General features: G+C 37.5%; 1 protein-coding gene across 1 annotated transcript in view; it reads left to right on the forward strand.

Moving 5' to 3' along the window:
- The window catches only part of COG5 (component of oligomeric golgi complex 5), a 180,182-nt gene that overhangs the window by 5,587 nt on the left and 156,125 nt on the right, over positions 1–18,470 (forward strand). The window contains exon 6 of the mRNA XM_082778476.1: positions 4,888–5,008. Within this exon, the coding sequence (XP_082634602.1) occupies positions 4,888–5,008 (121 nt within the window). The remainder of the gene's footprint in view (positions 1–4,887; positions 5,009–18,470) is intronic.

Raw genomic sequence — 18,470 nt, forward strand, 5'->3', positions numbered from 1 at the left:
GTGGTTCCAGTGTTTCATAAGCCCAGGTACATAGCTGTTCCTATCTTTTAAATGTAAGTGGAGTCTACAGAGAGTGTACTTCTGTGTTAACGGAGAGCAGTTGTAGAGAGCTTTTCACAGTAATGGTGAGGTAAGTGTCAAATGCTTCTATTTCTAATTTTATTATAGCTTAAAACTATTCCATAGATCCTCAGGAGTTATTATAGCTGCATTCTATTCAGCGTATGGTTTGAAAAGAAACACAACTTCAAATCAGTAACTGTTAAATGAGTTACTGTTTGAACTGTTTCTCTTCACAAATTTACTTTGGGTTTGCAGAGCTAGGGATTTATCTTCTAGTAGCAGAAATGTGAGCTGTGGATGTATGCTCAGGTAGGTTGCCATTGTCTGCTGTTGTACACTAAAGGAAGTGAGACTGCAAACAGTTGCATACAGTTTCTAGTCTGGGGGCTGGTGGAGCAAGTGCACTAGTCTCTTGGATGAAGTTCTGATATGTTCTACATCATTTTCGGTAGCAGTGAAGTTCAGCAGGAAGCTCTTACCAGTCTGTTCAGCCAGTTTGTTCAGCTGCTTCTCTTGTTCCTCCCAACTCCAGCTGTCACTGTTTTTGCCAATGGGCAAACTGTCCATGACTTCCGTGTGCCAGGTTAGGTGCACATTTTCTTATTTGTTCTCGGGTGTATGTTACAAGTGTGGAAAGTTTTGCAGGAATTTGAGGCTAAAGATCAAGATCATTTCTTCCTTGACTTTACACAAAGTCAAACTGGAAGGCCCTGCCCTGAATGTAGGCAATATTTCTTGGGTTTGCTTTGCTTCCTCTTTGCTCTAGCAGGGATATGGCCTTACAGAGGTTGCATGGGTTTTTCTGTGGTGTGAAAGCATCATGCACCCAGGGGCTGGGGTCAGCATTACTCAGCCTGTGCAGGGGCATTCGTAATACCTGTTTTTTCTGATCTGTGAGTCCTCTTGTTCTAAATGCCAGTCCAAAAAAAAAAAAAAAATGTTTAGGGTGAAGGCAGCGTGCTAGGCTCCATCCTTGCATCCAAATCTGCCTACTTACCTCAGTGCACAAAAAAAGGATGACTCTAGCTTGTCTAGCAGTGAGAGTCCTTAGCATGAGAGCTGCTGTCCCCTTGTGTTGTCAAATACATAGTGAGTGCATTATGTTGCTGTTGTGTCCTTTTACCTGGTTGCCTTATTTGTTCAGGAAGGAAGGGCATCAGCACAGCAAACAGCTCACTTCCTGGCTGTGGCACGGTTTATGAATGAGACACTCGTGGCACAGACACTTTCAAACTTGCTAATTTTATCATTTGATATACAGTTAGTACAATAAGTGTATTAAAAAAAAGTAGGTGACTGATAAAAGAGGATGCTCTCTATCAAAACCTGTAGGGTTGGCAGTTATCCTTTGCTGCTTTGCTGAACTGCGTGGTGTTTAAGGGCCTCCTGTATTCATGGTTGTATTACTTCAGTGCTTCTCCTTTGATTGCTATGGGACTGCTCACAAACTGAAGGAGTATTTGGCTTGCATAAAGCTAGATTTTGCTATCCTTAATTGTTTTTAATATAGTCTGGCTTTTTCATAAACATTCTCACTGCAAATTCATTGTCAAACTTCAAATCCAGTCCTGAATTCTAAATCTCTTTTGTATGCTTGTATTATTTCTTGCTCGGCACTTACAGCTTCATGGCATCCCAGGGGAGTAGTAGACTTACAAAGCTTACTTCCTATTTTAAATCATGCTATCCTCTTCTGAGCACATTCATAGTCTTTCCATGGCATATCACAAGCTAAACGGGATTAGTTAACAGCTGAAATATGTAGACAGAGAGTTTGTCCTTCAGAGAGTTATTTTCTGTGGATTTCTAACTGTTTCTCCATATGTTCTTAATTTTGGATATATTAGAGTTTAAAAATCCCTATAATATCAGAAATTTTGAAAGCTTTTTTATTTAAAAAACATATTTCTATAGTTTAAAATTATTCTCTCTTTAAAGTATTTTCCAGTAGCAGAGTTTTTCCTGGTACTACAGAACCTGAACAGTCAATGTAGTCTTAAAATAGTGGACTGTCCCATCTTTCTTCAGGCTTGTGTTACATATACAAGCATATCTCATATATATTGTGTTGTATATACAAGCATATATATATATATATCACATACATATATGCAATTCACTTGCATTGTGATCTGGCAGATATCTGCAATTGCATATATGAGCTATGTGCTGGCAGAATGTCAGGTGGTCTTCTCTTTGTAATTGAGTCTTCCTTCAATAATTTCATAAAACTAATTTAAGATTAAAAGTAAGAGGCTTTTTGTTAATTTAAATTTTAGCAAGAGTGTTGATACGTTGGTTTAAATTTCAGCAGATAACTAATATGCAATCTCCCAAAAAATTGTGCTTGATTTTTAATTTTATTAAAAACACTGGACCTAACTTAGGCCACTTGCTTTGTTCCAAATTACTTCTTGCTTGAAAAGTGGAATTGATTCTTTCTTGGATGGAAGTATCTCCTTTAGGAAAGCGTACTACTTTAACTCCAGAAGTGACTGTTTCTTGAATTAATTCAGACTTCTGCTGTGCCAGTGGTCAGGTTTGGTAATCTAGCATCCCTGAACAACTCCGCTACTATATGCGTTTTTTTATTTCCATTACACAGTCCTCATATATTGCATTCTTTTATCGTGACTGAGAGTTTTATGAAGTTGCACAAGTCATGTAAGTGGAAATACTTATGTGAAACGTAATGTTTGTCAAGGGCACAATGCAGTAGCGATGGCTGTAAAGTTAAGAGCGCATCTTCAGTGTGAATTTTCTCTCCCTCCTAATTCACAGGGTTAGAAGTTGTCTCTCAATATAGCTTTTCCTAGCTCTTATTCAGCTCAATAGTCCTTTCAAAAGGTTGTTTCTTGGTATGGGAGATAATGAACAACAATCAAATGAAACAGAAATATTCTTCGGCATGTAAAGTACAAGATGGTCAGAAGATAACTGAAGTTGAATTCCTAGGGAAAAACGTTAGTCAGAGGTACACAATTGGATTAGGAAATAATTAAATCTGAAGGCAAAGTAGTAATACTGTGCCCTCATATTTGGTGAAGCACAGTGCACAATATCAAAAGCTATTTTTGATCCGGCTTGCAGAAATTTAGTTCACAGATATGAAAGTGATATGCGGATCAAGATTTTTCTAATTAAAGAAAAGGATTAATAAAAACTGATATGTTAATCTCTCAAAAGCAGGATAAGCCCCCCTTGGTTCTCACTAATAATAGAAATCATGTGGTTAAGTCATCTCAGAATGCCTAGGAAACTCGCACTTAATGCTATGTGATACCGAGCTGAAAGCAATGAGAGTGTGTGTGCTTTTGGTGATTTGTCTCTGTGGGGGTTTTGTAATTTTTCCTTCTTTTGTCGTGCCTGGACGTTGAATAAAATGTTAATATATGTATTTCCATTGTTTTATGCTGGCGTACAGTAGGGATTGGCAAGTTGTGCAGTCCACTAAATATTGGTTGGAGCGACTTATTTTTATATACGAAAAATAGGCGAGCTTAACATTAGTTTTTAAGACCTAAACTTGAGTCTCAAAAAGGGTTCAAAATCTGTCAGGTACTGAATATTTTTTAAAGTGATTTTAATTTCATCTTGGTATCCATAAGATAAACATTTCAGGAGGATTTATTGTCAGTACAAGGGAAAATAACTCTGAACAACTCTTCTTACTCATTCCAAATTTCTTACTTATACCTCTTGTTAATCTGATTGCAGATGCTGGAGACAAGTTTCGAAGTAATGCCAGTGACTACTGAAATCCATACACTTCTGTACCTTCTTCTAAATCACATTTCTGAATTGTAGTTTTGATGCTAGCCACTCCAGAATGTTGCTTCTCCTGTAGCACATACCTCCTAACCTGACAGACTCAGTCCAGTCCTAGATGAACTCTATTATCTCTGCTTGTTCTATAGTCTCTGGTTATATGGTCTGTGGTTACTGATCTCTAAAAACTTTGATGCATCTTTAGGACTCCTCTTATGTCATGAGAACCCTCTTCCATTGTAAGACTTAAAAAATTCATCATGCACTTGATCTAACTCTTTTTGTCTCTGTTGTTTACTGCGTAGAATGAGAAAACCTGTTTGAAAACGTGGGTTGGGTGAAAAATGGTGAAACTATTATGTTTGATTCAGATGTCAGCAATATCTTTGTTCTGAATTGGTACTAATGAAAACATGGAAATATTTTTCCTGAAAATTTGCATATGCATCCATCTTAATTTTAAGCTGAGAATGCCATGTATTTTCATAAACCTGTGAAATAATATGAACTAAGAGTTGACTGCATGTAGATTACTGGCCTTAGGAAAGTTTTGATGAAAATGAATGTTTGCATACATTCTTACCATAAGAGTCAATATTTATAACAACACTTTTAAGCCTTTAAGTTTTATTGTCCTCAGTAGTAAACGCTGCCATTTTGCTTATTTTGGATCAATATTTAATTGACAAAGCCCACTTCTTAATTTTACTCATGTTTAGAGAGGGGAGAACTATTTAGAAGGAATTCAATACATAAAAAAAGCTCACTTCTGGATAGAAATAGGATATGTCTCTGTCATAGGGTCCTGAATTTACTTTTTTTTTGCTAGTAATAACAGTATAATCTCAGTAGCCCAATAAATATAATTTCCAGCTGTTGAAAGTCATCTGTCACTGCATTAAATTGTGAAAAAAATCCTTTTCAGTGTTCTAAAGTTCTTTGTTTTTATTCACATTCATATTTCCTTTTCAGTTAAAATGTTTCCATATTTGAGGCCTAAAATTATGTGATCGTAATGAGCTGATAATATCCTCTAATGCTAGGATTTCTCTGCAGGCTGCCTGTGACTTGCTGCGGAGGATAATACGCATCTTGCATCTCAGTAAGAGACTTCAAGGACAACTGCAAGGAGGAAGCAGGGAGATAACAAAAGCTGCCCAGAGTCTCAATGAACTTGGTGAGTCCTTCTTAGTTACTTTTAGAGGCATTTTTAGCTTGCACTCATACAACTTACAATAGTGTTTGACTTCAGAAACAAAGAATCCTCTAAAACTTTTTACCGTGGTTCTGTTTCCTGAGTTGAGTTGAGAAATGGTGTGGACAGAACTGTTCTGAATTTGGTACCTTCATTCAGCATCTTCAGTTTTTTCATATGACTTCTCTAGATAAAAGGTATTTAATATCATGAAAATTTTGTGAGAAGTTTTTTTTGGGGGCAACAATTTTTACAGATAATTAATTTCTGACTGGTTTGTTCTGTTATGGGAAACCCTTGTTTCCCATATGGAGACTGGATCTCCCCAGGCATCTGGAGTCAGCTCAGAGTCATCCTTTTTATTAACACAGTGAGAATTTAATAGTACCCATATATCAGCCTAAGCTGTGTGCTTCCAAGGAGGGGCCGTGCTCAAAGCTTTCTCTGGGTTCTTATACTCGTACAATCTTCATTTTGTCCACGGTAGTCCAAACAATTCTGAACACATATGCGTAACGTTCCTTCAGAATGGTGGTTCTTTGTTGCAGGGCAGCATGGCTGCTGTTGTCTCCCAGGACAGGATATCATCTGTTATCTCCCAAGGCAGGGTGGCTTCTGTTCAGGGCAGGCTCTGGTCTGGCGCCATCCTTGGTCAGCATATCCCCCCCTTCCCAGTGCCGCTCATTATTCCTTACATACCAGCGTCTTTTTTCCTTTCCAGTTTGTATAAAATACCTTCAGAGGCGACAGATTGTATATTTAGCTTTAGGAAGACATTGAAGTACAATAAGGCATAATTTGAACGACAGCTTGTGTCTTAAAAGAAATGTATTGGCCCTTTGACCTTTATGAAAACCATATGTGATACGATACACAGATACCTAGGCTAATTCAGATACTGGAAGCATTCTGCTGCAGCAGTGACTAATTTACCCTGGATTTTACTGGCTTGTAGAAAGAGTGATAAAATACTTCTCGTGACACTCGTGTTACGTTGCTAGACTGTTTTTCGTTCTTCAGCTAGCTTGGGTACTTCCACACGGTGCTGCAGGAAGCAGTGAAGAACATCCCATTAGTCTTGGAGATCAGTCATCACTGTTGTATATGGTATCTTGCCAGTTGTTTCTCCTTTGGTTTAATTTGGTAGTCAAATTTCAGCTTCCAAAAATAGGTTGTGGGAGGGCTGAACTATCAAACATTCAGAATCATCCTGAGGTTTATTGTGCGTATTTGTCACTACTGCTCCTTTTATACTGTGTAATCAAAAAATTATTAGACAATGATTTAGTCTTATAATTAGAAGATGCTATGTTGCAAATGGGAAGTTTAAATATTTATTTAGTTTATCAGTTTGGCTGAAGCACCAGAGCATCAATTGTAGTGTTCTAAGCTAGTATATATTTTTTTCTACTTTGTCTTGTTTTTGGTCTCTCCTCTCATCACGAGGATATATAAGTAATGCTGTCTTTTAACTGCCTGAATTACAAATTTTGTGGGATTAATCTGAATGCTAGATCCTATTCAAATAATTAGTTCAATTTAATGGTAATATGAGACATTTATGCTATCTTGTGTAGTTTTTAGGATTTCTTTAAAAGAAAGAAAAAGCCTTTTATTACCCTCCTTCCTCTTTCTTCTACCATTTAAAAGGAGACCTTCCACTTTCTTTTGTTAAAGTGCCACATTTTTTTTGAGTTTCTTGTTTTCAAATACTTTTTTTTTTTTTTCCTGAAGCTTGTGAAAGTCTGAGTAATTATTATTGTTAAAGGGAAATGTGTCCCCTTAGGAAGCACTCTTGAGTTTCATCCTACAATACATGGGAGAAGCCAAGGTTTGTGGCCCTTAATTTAATTCTGGACAATGTATAGCCAGGTAAAATCCCTTGTCTATTATCATTTCTCCCTTCCTCATCTTCCTGATGTCTCTTCCTTTCTCCTCTCTTACCTCTTTATCTGCATCCCTCCCTCACCTTTCAGCTCTCTGTTTTTCTCTGTTTTTCCTACCTTGCCTGTTCTGAAGTTTTCCTGCCTCCCAGATGGCCACGAAGGCCAGCACCTGGGTGCATGGGAACACTGCAGTGCAGAGAGGTCAGAGCAGGGTCTGTCCTGTTTGGTGATGGTTTGCTAGGAGTGGGGTGACTGCTCACAGGGGAGGAAAGTAAACAGTAAGTGTACTTTTTCTTTTAAACAGAAAGTAAACATCATGAGGGTGGGAGGCATGGAGAACAGACACTGGTTATTTGGTGGTGGGATGTGAAAGCTTTGGGGGGTTTTAGGAAGTACTGCGACATCTGATGGTAGTAAGTAGGTGGTAGAGATGGGCAGCATGAAAGCCTGGTGTTGGTTAGGGAGCCCTGCATCATGAAGGCTTGCTTTTGAACTGGGGATCACAGCCAATATTACTAAAAATCTGTGTTTTCAGCCAGATGTTTCTGAATATCCCTTTGGCTGCTATTCAGGGAAAAAATCTTCCTGTTGTTTGTTACCTTTTTGTCATGCTTCTAGTGCAATATAATTTCTGCTTTGTGAAATCATCAGCAGCATGATTTTTCTATGAAAGCTCTACATTTTCTATAGTCTAATATAACATGCTTATAGCTTATTCTTAGTGGGGTCTTGGGATACTGGACATTTATTTTTACATGCTGATACACTCTGTGTGTGTGTATGGTGTGCAGGAAACCTGTGTGTGTGTCCGTTTACGTATAAGCATATAAGAAACACTAGCTTTGACCGAGAAGGTTTTTTCTTCCTGGGTATTTTGTTAAGTTGCTGGTAGCCTGCAGAACTGCAGAACAGCTGGTGATGTTAGGAACTTGACTCTGAAAACAACTGGTAATATTTTCACTGAGAGATTTACTTAAAGCTGAAGTAGACCTAAAATTCCTCTGTGTTAGACTTTCATATTGTTTGAAATTAACTTTCTGTTTCAACACAGTAAGAAGAAAAACTTAATTTAATATATAATTTTTGGAGATTAAATAGTGTGTGCGTGTATATATGCATATATATAAACCTTCTGCAGCTCATCCACCTCCTAACACACTTCGTTGGGTTCCCCATCAAAGTAGAAGCAGAGCTGTGATAGTTCATTAAATGAGCTATTAGCTGGTTCTCTGGTTTATTCTTCTTCATATTATAGAATCTGATGCAGCATATGGGTAGGTAAAGCACATGACACATTCGGGTGTCACTCAGTGGGTAATACAGTGGATTACATGCCCTGACTACTCTTGTTTGTGATGCTTTTATATGGATGTTTTATAAAGTGAAAAAGAAATGTTCCTAAGCAAGGTTAAACAATAGAATGTGAAAAAGAAAATGGTATGCTATAGACAGTTCTCTTTTACAGAAGAAATTCTATAGGTATTGAAAAATCCGCTGTCTTCTACGTGCATATACAGAAATTACCGTCTCTAGTTGTCACTAACTGATCAGTTGAAGATGAAAAAATTAGTAGTTGCACTGTGAATATCTGGACAAGTTGTTAATTCCATTTATCATTTACAGAGCTAGCTATGGACAATAAAGGATTTATGTCTTTTGTTTGTTCAATAACTATAACTTGATGTCATCATTATTCATACAAATGCTTAGACTTCTAATTATAATAAACCCCTAGTCTCTGTGTATGGCTGCATTATAATTTATTTTACAGCAAGTGAATTTATTTGCTTGAATGACCTTGTGAGCATGTAAAACTTGGAGGCATGCTTTTGCAGCAGCCATAATTTTGCTCTCCGGTAAACTCAGAGTAAGTCTGTGACTAAGCTATGCGGCCATGAAATGAAGGGGAAGGGATATTGAAATATTTAATTGGGTGTCTTCAATATAGAAGTTGCTCTGGGAAATACTGTCTTCCAAGTATTTTAGGAGAGGAGAAGATGGGGGAAGGTAAGACTCTGACCTCAATTTAAAGGTACGTAATTGTACAAAGAAGGCAAAATATTGACAGATATGAAGGTCTAGCTAAAATGGAGACAGTCTTAGATAAGTATCATGATCTTTCTAAGAGTCTAGGAAAGCTTGCACATTGCAGTTATTTAGTCTTAACAACAACAGAAGACTTGAAGGAAATAAAAAGAAATAGAGCTCACTTTTGTAAAGAAGTGTAGGCTGGATAGAGAAAACTGACATTAGGATATACATATTATTGGGTGAAATAGTTTGAAGGAAGTCCTTTGGCTATGTCTGGAAAGCTTTTTTTGTAGCTGGCATAAGGGAGGTAGTGGTAACTGTCTTCTGAAGTACATCATGAAACTAGTGACATCCGTAGAAACGTGATTGTGATCTTGGGCCTGAAACATTCTCATGAAATTCACAGAATTCACATAAAAAAGTACCTTTCCAAGGTAAACAAGATGTGTCATGGTATCATTTAAACAAGAAAAAGCCTGGGTACATCTGGTAAGTTCGTTAGAATCAAAATTAAAGGAAATGGGAGGAGGAAAATGACCTCTTTGGTTGCCTTGATGAGTGCTGTGTTGGTAGGAGCTTGTCTTATTGAGTATTGAAGTTTCTATGTTTGTGTGGTTTTCTAGTATTCCTGCTCCATGCAGTAACCTGGAGTTTCCACTGAAAGGGATCACCACTGTAGATTGTGAAGCTATCTATAGTCTTACGGCTCTTGACACCCAGTTTGTGTCATACAGTAACACAAAGTGATGCTTGATTGAGGGAAAAATGAAATTTCTCTGTGAAAATTCATTGTCATTCTAGATTTTGTTCTCGTAGAACATCGTTGTATAATGGCACATAGTCACTATTCTCCATGCCTTTGAAAATGCCTATGTCATTAAACAGAGTAAAATCTTTCCAAGTATTTTAAACATGTCTATTTTTTTTCTTCTGTGTAGCTGTTTAAACATGGGCCTATTCTGCAGAAAGGAGGGTTTGTGCATATATAGTCCTTTGTGTGCATGTATATTTATGTGTGTATATAGATATTTTAAATGCAAATATAAAATATATTATGTATGTCCATCCTAATGTATCCCAACTGCTTTTCAGAGTAATCTCATTATTCTTAGTGATTATCTTGGAGAACTCCTGGGAGAGAGAGATGAGAATCCAGAAGACTGGAATGTTTGCCTTATTGAAAATACAACTCACCGGCTCCTATTTTACGTAGACAACTCGAACTTAAGTTCTATAAGCAAAGGAATTCTAGAACAAATAAAATGTAGGAGTCTAGAATATAAAAATGCTGTTAAATACTAAACCACATGAATCTTGTTTAAACGACTGCATTTTCTTCCTTGGCAGCATAGCACGTCTTCAGATTAGAGAAATCAATGACTGCCCTGTAGTTTGATTTAAATGGGGCTCTTGACACTGCATCATACTAGCAAGGTCAGCAATATAATGCAGATGAAAATGTTGTGCAGTAGAAGCAAAAGTTTTGAGAAAACTGTACCTGAAAAGTCATCAGCAGTTGTTCACTGTTGCACGAGTGAACATACATCAAGTGGGGTTTTGTTGAAATGTGTTCTTGTGTTTTCATTAATGAGTTGAGTGATGTAATATGGTATATCCTTATTAAATTTACAAGTACTAATCAAGCAGAGAAGAATGGAAAGTATGCTGGGAAACAGGATTAGAATGAAGAATATTCTTAGCAAATTGGAGATATGTCTTAGTTGAATTGCTTTCATTTCTCTTCTAGACAAGTGCAAAGTCCTAGCAATAAATACTTGTAATTAACAGCAGAAATTTGAGAAATGACTGTGTAGGTAGTAGTTCTGCAGGGAGACCTGTGCTTAGATGAAGGCTTGATAGTTCTTCACAAATCGAGTGCAAGCCAGTTGTTCATTTGTTTTGTAACAGTGTGACATTGCTGGCAATGAAAATTCATACTGATCTTTATAAGGGAGGGTGTTTTGTGCAAGGCACTTGAAACCTTTTATTCGTGTTTCAGCTGGAGAATCAAGCCTCCTCTAACGCACCTCATTCAAGGAAGGCATAGGTTAATTGGAAAAAATCCTAATTACAGCAATAGCGATGGCTGAAGGTCTTGAGGATGGGCAGCAGGTGGAGCAACTGAAAATGTGTGGCTCTTTGGTTTGGAGAAGAGGGGTTTGAGAGGCACAGTAACATTCTTCGGATAAACCAGAGTTTTTCCAGGTGGGAAGGGAGTAAATAGCTCTCCACATCCCCTGTGATCAAAACAATAAGTAATGGGCCTCAAATGAAACAGAACATTTTTATCTGAAATGCTGGGAGATGTTTTCATAGCTGCCCCAAAATTATCATTATGGGCAGAAGCAGTATTTGGAGGTTTTCTAAAAGCAGTTTAGACAGACATGTGTCAGCAATACTTTAGATAGAGGTGCTTTTGCTTTGAAAGCAGCAGGAGTAAGCTGACCTGCTGCCATCTCGGAGGTGCTACTCCTCCTTTTCCCTCCCCTCTCCTCCCCTCCTCCGTTAATAGAGGTAGTATTATAGTGAAGTTTTGGTTAATTGAACTGCTTGATGTTCAGTTTGCTTCCCATGAGTTGGTTTGTTAGACACTGCCCAGTTACCTCCTGAAATTTTGGGACACCGCAATTGAAAAATTCAGGCTGTCACATTAGTTCATCTTCTTCTTATCAGTCCTTCAGATGAAATAGTGGATAAATCTCCTCAAAGACCTTCAGCTTACCCCTCTGGCACAATTATTTCTGTTCTGGTTACTCGCTGTGTAACTGACAGTCAAGTGAACTTCGCACAGCTCGTCATGTTACTGAGTGCTGCTAAAGTGACCCTCCAAAGCTGTTCTGTCAAAATTCCCTGGAGAGTGCAGTGAGCACAAGAGGGAAGGTGGTACTGACTGTGTGAATGTAAATGCCATATCTGTACTTTTTTTTCCTTTGCCAAGACAGGAGGCAAGATATCCATCTCTCAGAGATCCTATTGTTTTTAAGAAAGATGGTAATTTACCCTTTAGGTTTTTAATAGCTGAGAATGATGATGCACAGTATTCATCAAAATACTAAGTAGCACTAGTCAGTATTCAGGAAACAACAGCTCTAATTAACTGAAAACTTAACTCATTTTAATAGTAAGGGTTCATACTTGTTTTATACCAATTATCCATATCTGTTGCAAGTTGTAATTCACTGCATATTGTTTCCACAGGGTGTTTTGTTAATTTAACATGACACCAAGCTGGGAGGTAGTGTTGATCTGCCTGAGGGAAGGGTGGCCAGTCAGAGGGATCTGGACAGGCTGGACTGCTGGGCTGAGGCGAATGTGATGAGTTTCCATAAGGCCAAGTGCCGGGTCCTGCACTTCGGCCACAATAACCCATGCAACGCTATAGGCTTGGGGCAGAGTGGCTAGAAGACTGTGAAGAGGAAAAGGACCTGGGAGTGTTGATCGATGCTCGGCTGAACATGAGCCAGCAGTGTGCCCAGGTGGCCAAGAAGGCCGGTGGCATCCTGGCCTGTATTAGAAATAGTGAGGCCAGCAGGAGCAGGGCCTCCCAGGAGCAGATTGTCCCCCTGTGCTCTGCTCTGGTGAGGCTGCACCTCAAGTGCTGTGTTCAGCTTTGGGCCCCTCAGTACAAGAAGGACATCGAGGCCCTGGAGCATGTCCAGAGAAGAGCAACAAAACTGGTGAAGGGCCTGGAGCACAAATCCTGTGAGGAGCAGCTGAGGGCACTGGGGTTATTGTGACTGGAGCAGAGGAGGCTCAGGGCAGACCTTATTGCTCTCTGCAGCTACCTGAAAGGAAGCTGTGGGGAGCTCGGGGTCGGCCTCTTCTCCCAGACAGGACTCAAGGAAATGGCCACAAGGTGAACCTGGTGAGATTTAGATTAGATAACAGGAAAAACTTTTTCTCTCAAAGAGTGGTCAGGCACTGTAACGGCCTGCTCGGGGAGCTGGTGGAGTCACCGTCCCTCGTGGTGTTCAAGAGGTGCCTGGACGAGGTCCTACGAGATACGATTTAATAGCTTAGTGGGTAGTGTTGATGCTAGGAGGATGGTTGGATTAGACGATCTTGTAGGCCCTTTCCAACCTTGTATTTCTATGATGCTAATATCAAAACATAAATAATCTGACTAGAACATGAAGGAGACTTACTCTGAAGTGATTGTAGGTTGGCTGATTGGGATACTTGTCCTTCAGGTTAAATAAATACTGTTGTACAAAAATGATTTCATTTTGACTGCAGCATTTTTTGAGGTAACATTAAATACATTATGCGTCTGTACTCGACTGTTGCTAACCTTGCAGTGGTAAGCTGGCTAGACACCTGCCACAGATACCATGGTATCTATCTTTCACTGCCTTCTTCTTCCCTTACATATTCCGAGATTAACTTAATTTTTCTCTATTCCAAGCAAAAATTTAGAGTGCATGGTTGCAGAGCCAGATCTTGGGTTGAACAAAATTCCAATTAAAGTGAGGAAGGATTGGTTAATATTACGTCAGTGAGCCCTTTCCACAGGGCAGACATTTGTTGGTATTAATATCGCTGTGCACAGTTTCTCATAAGAATAAGCACATCGATCTGGAGGGAAAAGTTGCTTTCATGGCACTTTTGCTCAAGGATTTAGATGCATTAAAACGTACTGCCTTGTGCAGGACCTAGTGTCCTCTATCCAGTATAGCATGTCTGTAGCGTAATGCACTGTTCTGTAGGGGTAGCTGAACTGATTTGATTAATAGAAATTACACAGCCATGCTAGCATGATGCTTAGCCTGGGGTAATTAGTCCTGCTGAGAGTGACTGAACTTTATTACTGGCTCGGAGCCATCTGCATTATTTTTGAATGCCACTGCTTTAGGTGGTGTATCTGCATCCACTGTAAGTGCAAAAATCTTGCTAAAACATTTTTTTTCCATCCCTGGTGATGTTAGTAGAAATACTGCCAGATCTTTGCTGAAATTGCCTGGGCTCGAATATACTATTCCTTTCTGTAATTTCGTGTGATCTCCATGTCCTTCAATTTCATGTTGTCCCTTTTTTTGTCGTTTTGTCCCTGAGGGTGTTTTTTTGCCTGGGGCTTTCTTATCATAAGATGGAGGATTTTGCAAGAAGTGTCTTTATAAAGTCATATTTGTAGTATTCCAGGCTAAAAAAAAGCTATCTGTTGGGAAGGTCAAGCAGACACAAAAATAATATAAAAACCTTAAAAACTGTTTGGAAGCTGAGCACTTGCTTTTGGAAAACAAAAACAAAACAACAACAAAAAACTTTTATATAAAAATCAAACTTTATGAAGAATTTAAAAAAAAAAAAAAAGGAGATATTCATCATAAATATGAGTATAAAGAGCCAGTATCACACATGGGAATATGTACAGAGTATGCTGTCTTAACCGCTTTTCCATAGCATCTCTGGTAAAAATGTGAAAATGATGGTTTGTTGCTCTAGTTATATTGTTGATTAACTGTATATTGTTAATAGTGCATTTAATCACAGACTAATTATATACTAAATAGTCTGAGAGCATATGTAGTGTATATAGAGAGCATATATAGTGTATATAGAGAGCATATATAGAGAGCATATATAGCGTGTTTGTGTATACACTATATATGCTCTTAGACTATACATTTAGTATAAAGTATATAATTACTCTGTGACTGTATATATATGTATGCACACATATATGCACACCAGATACTGTGTTTCTTATGGATACTGTCATGCTGGCATTGTCCAATATATTACAAAATAATTATTTATTTTTAATGTCAGAACCTTGATAGAAAAGTTCAATTTACAGTCATAAAACAGAAGTGGTTGAAGAGGCTATTTTATACATTGATAAAGAAAAAAGCGTATTTGTAATGCTTCAATTTACTATCTTAAGAAAGTTTATGATTTTATTAATTGATCTGGCTTTTCATTGAAAGGAGTGCCACGTATAGCTATGGACAGTTATTGTTAACAAAACTTCCTTTTGTTTACTAAGAAGATCTTGTTATTTTCTTAGTGGCGTTCCTGGCTTCATGTTTGCCAAAGACACCATTTGATTTATTGTAAATTAAAGGAAGAGCTACTAAAGCTTCTGCGAAATCATACTGTTTCATGAATTATGTTGTACAACCAAATTTTGTGTAATGAGTCCTTGTGCTCTTCTGTAGTTGATATACCACCCGCTTATTTCTTTCTCTGTTTCAATTGTGAACATAACGATCTTGTTCTATGGCATCTTATTTTATTTTATGCCATCTTTACCTTTTATGCAAAGGTAAGGAGCTTCTGCTGATATTTGTTCTTGTTGGCTTTTGAAATGAAGGAAGAAAAATCTTGATAGTATGCATCAAGTTCATTAATTCGATCTATTTGCTTTAAGATACTGAATTACTATGCATTTACCAAAATGACATGGAAAACAGTATAATTTTTCATTAATAGGAGCCTAATAGCATAAGACTTCTTCATCCTCTTTGAACAAGAGAGACAAAATATGCAGTTTTTACCATCAAATTGTGTTTTGCTGTGGTTAACATTCCTAGCTTTGAAATCTTTTTAGACAAATCATTTTATCTAAATAGTTGCTGTGTATTACCTTATCTCTGGCATGCATTCTTTTTCTAACCATTTTCAAGAGAAGCCACTAAGTAATTTTAGGCATATGAGAGAAAAGGCTAAGTCTGAATTGATGCAAGAAAAAAAAATCCTATTGGATTTGTATTTTTCATCATAAGCCTGAAATAGGGCTTGAATTTAGACTACCTCAAATTTTTAAAAGTTTGGTTTCTGTTATGGTAGTTTCATTGTTGTTTCATTGCTGTGTCACTTTTTTTTTTTTTTTAAAGCCATACCTGTTCTTGGTTTCTCTTGAAAGTTCACTTTCCTTTCTGCATATAGTTCTAGAAAATAAAACCAAATGTAACAGTGGGTTTATTTGGTGTCTAGTTTCCTCTAAATGATCATAAACATCCTTCAAGTTTGCCATAATGAGTGACTTATGAAACTCTGTCATGATCTATATACAGAAGTTCTGGTTGTAGGGCTATATATTTGTACCTGCCTTAGGCTGCAACAGGTTCAAAGTAAAATCTGGGGCCTGACAGGCTGTGATTTATTTGCTTCCAACAATGCAAAGGATCCCAGCAGGAAAAAAGTGATAGTGGGTAAGAACTTAGGAAGGAGGGGGAGATTTAATGGCCTGCCAAAGAGGATATTCTTTTTGGACAGGAATGATTATAATTATGAGAAAAGAGTTTAAAAGAATGATTTTTGGCTGAGAGAAGGGAAGACATACAGAGGATAGCTGTGAATCTCTGAAAGATTATCTTTTTGCATCTTGTAAATTTTTGAGTATGCCACAGGCTAATTCTCCCAGAGCCAGAGGAATCATCTCTAAGCTGATCAAACTCAGTGGTTCAAATTCGATAGCTATTCACTTCCCCTTGGGATGGCATGGAGAAGATTCACCTACGTATTTTTTTCTAGGGGAGTTTGGCAGAGGATAGCAGAGAGGATGTGCACTTCCTTTTGTTTATGTATGGCAAATGGTGAAATCTGTTGCTTAGTGGTCAAGGAAATAACACTGAGAAGCAGTTCATAATATTTATCTTTTTCTTTCTTCTGGGACTGAAGAGTTTATTACTGTGTAACCTGGTGGTTGTACCGAAGAAGAACATTACACGATGTAATTCAAAAATTACATCGTGTCTGAGATTGTTCCCTTTGAACAGTTGGATTCAGAAATAGTGTTAGAGAGGATGGAAAGGGATGAAAAGGACAAGTAACTTGACCAAGGAAAAGAAGTGTGCATTTGGTTTGTCTGGAAAAATCAAATAATGGTGGTAGCTATTAGCCAAAAATCCTGTCTGGAGAATTTCATTGAGGATAACGCGATAAGATGTTACATCTGCAAATGCATACAGATTAGAGAGACAGATAACAAAATCCCAAAGGTGTTAGTTTCACAATCCACTGAATTAAGCCAGAAAAAAATGAATAATTGTTTTCTAGATATGTTTCTGAGATGTGTGGAAGAAGAGATGATGGTGTTGGGAGCCCAGACTAAGCCTTTCTTCTGGCCTGTAATAAAACATCACTAATTTCTAAACAGGAATTATTACAATCAACAAGGAAAATGTTATTCTGCATTCTCTTATTATAAATAAACTTACTGGATTTGGGAGCCAGTTGTTGCCAGATCAGTAGTTGTGCCACAGAGGACAAACTGAGAATAGATCCAGTGTTTAATGTTTCAATTCTGAAAAGAGTTAATTTTCTAATGCAGTTGATCTGGTCAATATTTTTGACAAATGTATTTAGACAAACTTGAAAGTTGAAAGCTTATTGACAAGACTTACTAGACTGTGAAATACTGTTTTTTTTTTTTTGGCGATCAAGAAAGAGAGTAATGCTGGCTACAGGCCTCTTCTAATGTAGTGACAAAGCAAGGACAACAGTTGTAACTGGAAAGGAATATGTAAACATAGTGATATGCATGATGTGGATAGATACAAGTTTAAAATATTGCAGGAATATCCACGGCTGGCAAAAACCAGAAAGATACCTATCATAGAATAATCTTACCATTATACAGGCATCCAGAATGTTCATAATGATTGAGAATAGGAGGAGGCAGAATATTAGAATTTTATTTTTCAATAAATGCTCTTGCTTTACTTTTGGAGAGAGGCAGGGTAATTTGTTCATCTACAAATTAAAGGTACCTCATATTCCAGCAATAAGTAAGGAGGATGTTAGACAAATGTACTAATTTCCTGGAGCCATTTGTTTATAACTTCTTATTGAATGGGGAAGGGCAAAGTCCAGCATTCAGAAAGGGAAATGGGGATTTCTGTTAAAATCAGTCAGTTAGACACACAGCTGTTACAAAAAAATAGTAGAGGAGTTGAATTCATTTTAAAGGAGATTTCAAGGGTATGAAGTTGAATGAATGATAGTCAAATATTTTTTTAATGGAAAATATGTATGCTCAGACAAATTTGTAGTATTTGATTGCTTAGTTGATTAAAGAAATTCTGTAGGCACATTATATATTCATTTCATGTGTAATATCTGTAATTTAGATGATTTAAATCACTTAAGGTATTGTTCCCCTAAGTATTTAAATAAGCCAACTTTTCCTCACTTCGCAGTTGCTGTACATTCTTGGCAGAAAAATTTTTTTATTAGGAGATCTGGAAAAGAGGAGCAGAGGTAAGGTAGTGATAGTGTGCACTGGGTATGAACCTCAGATTATGGCAGATTACTGGAGGAAAAGCAGATGTGGGTGGGCAGGACATTTTATATATTCAACTCATATACACACGTCTATTAAAACCAAACCAAACCCTTATGATCTGTTTTTAAAAATATGAAAATACTCTACTAAAATTAGGTGAAATGCTGAGGTTGCTTTTCTAATGTTGTTTCTGTCCTAGCATTCATGCAGCTGTAGCAGGCAAATCTGTACTTCAGCAACTGGTATGGGGAACTGTGCTATGCAGAAAAAAACACATAGTTTTGTGGAGACCTGTGAA

Source organism: Aythya marila (assembly GCF_965140915.1).
Source record: "Aythya marila genome assembly, chromosome: 1".
Taxonomy (NCBI): Eukaryota; Metazoa; Chordata; class Aves; order Anseriformes; family Anatidae; genus Aythya; species Aythya marila.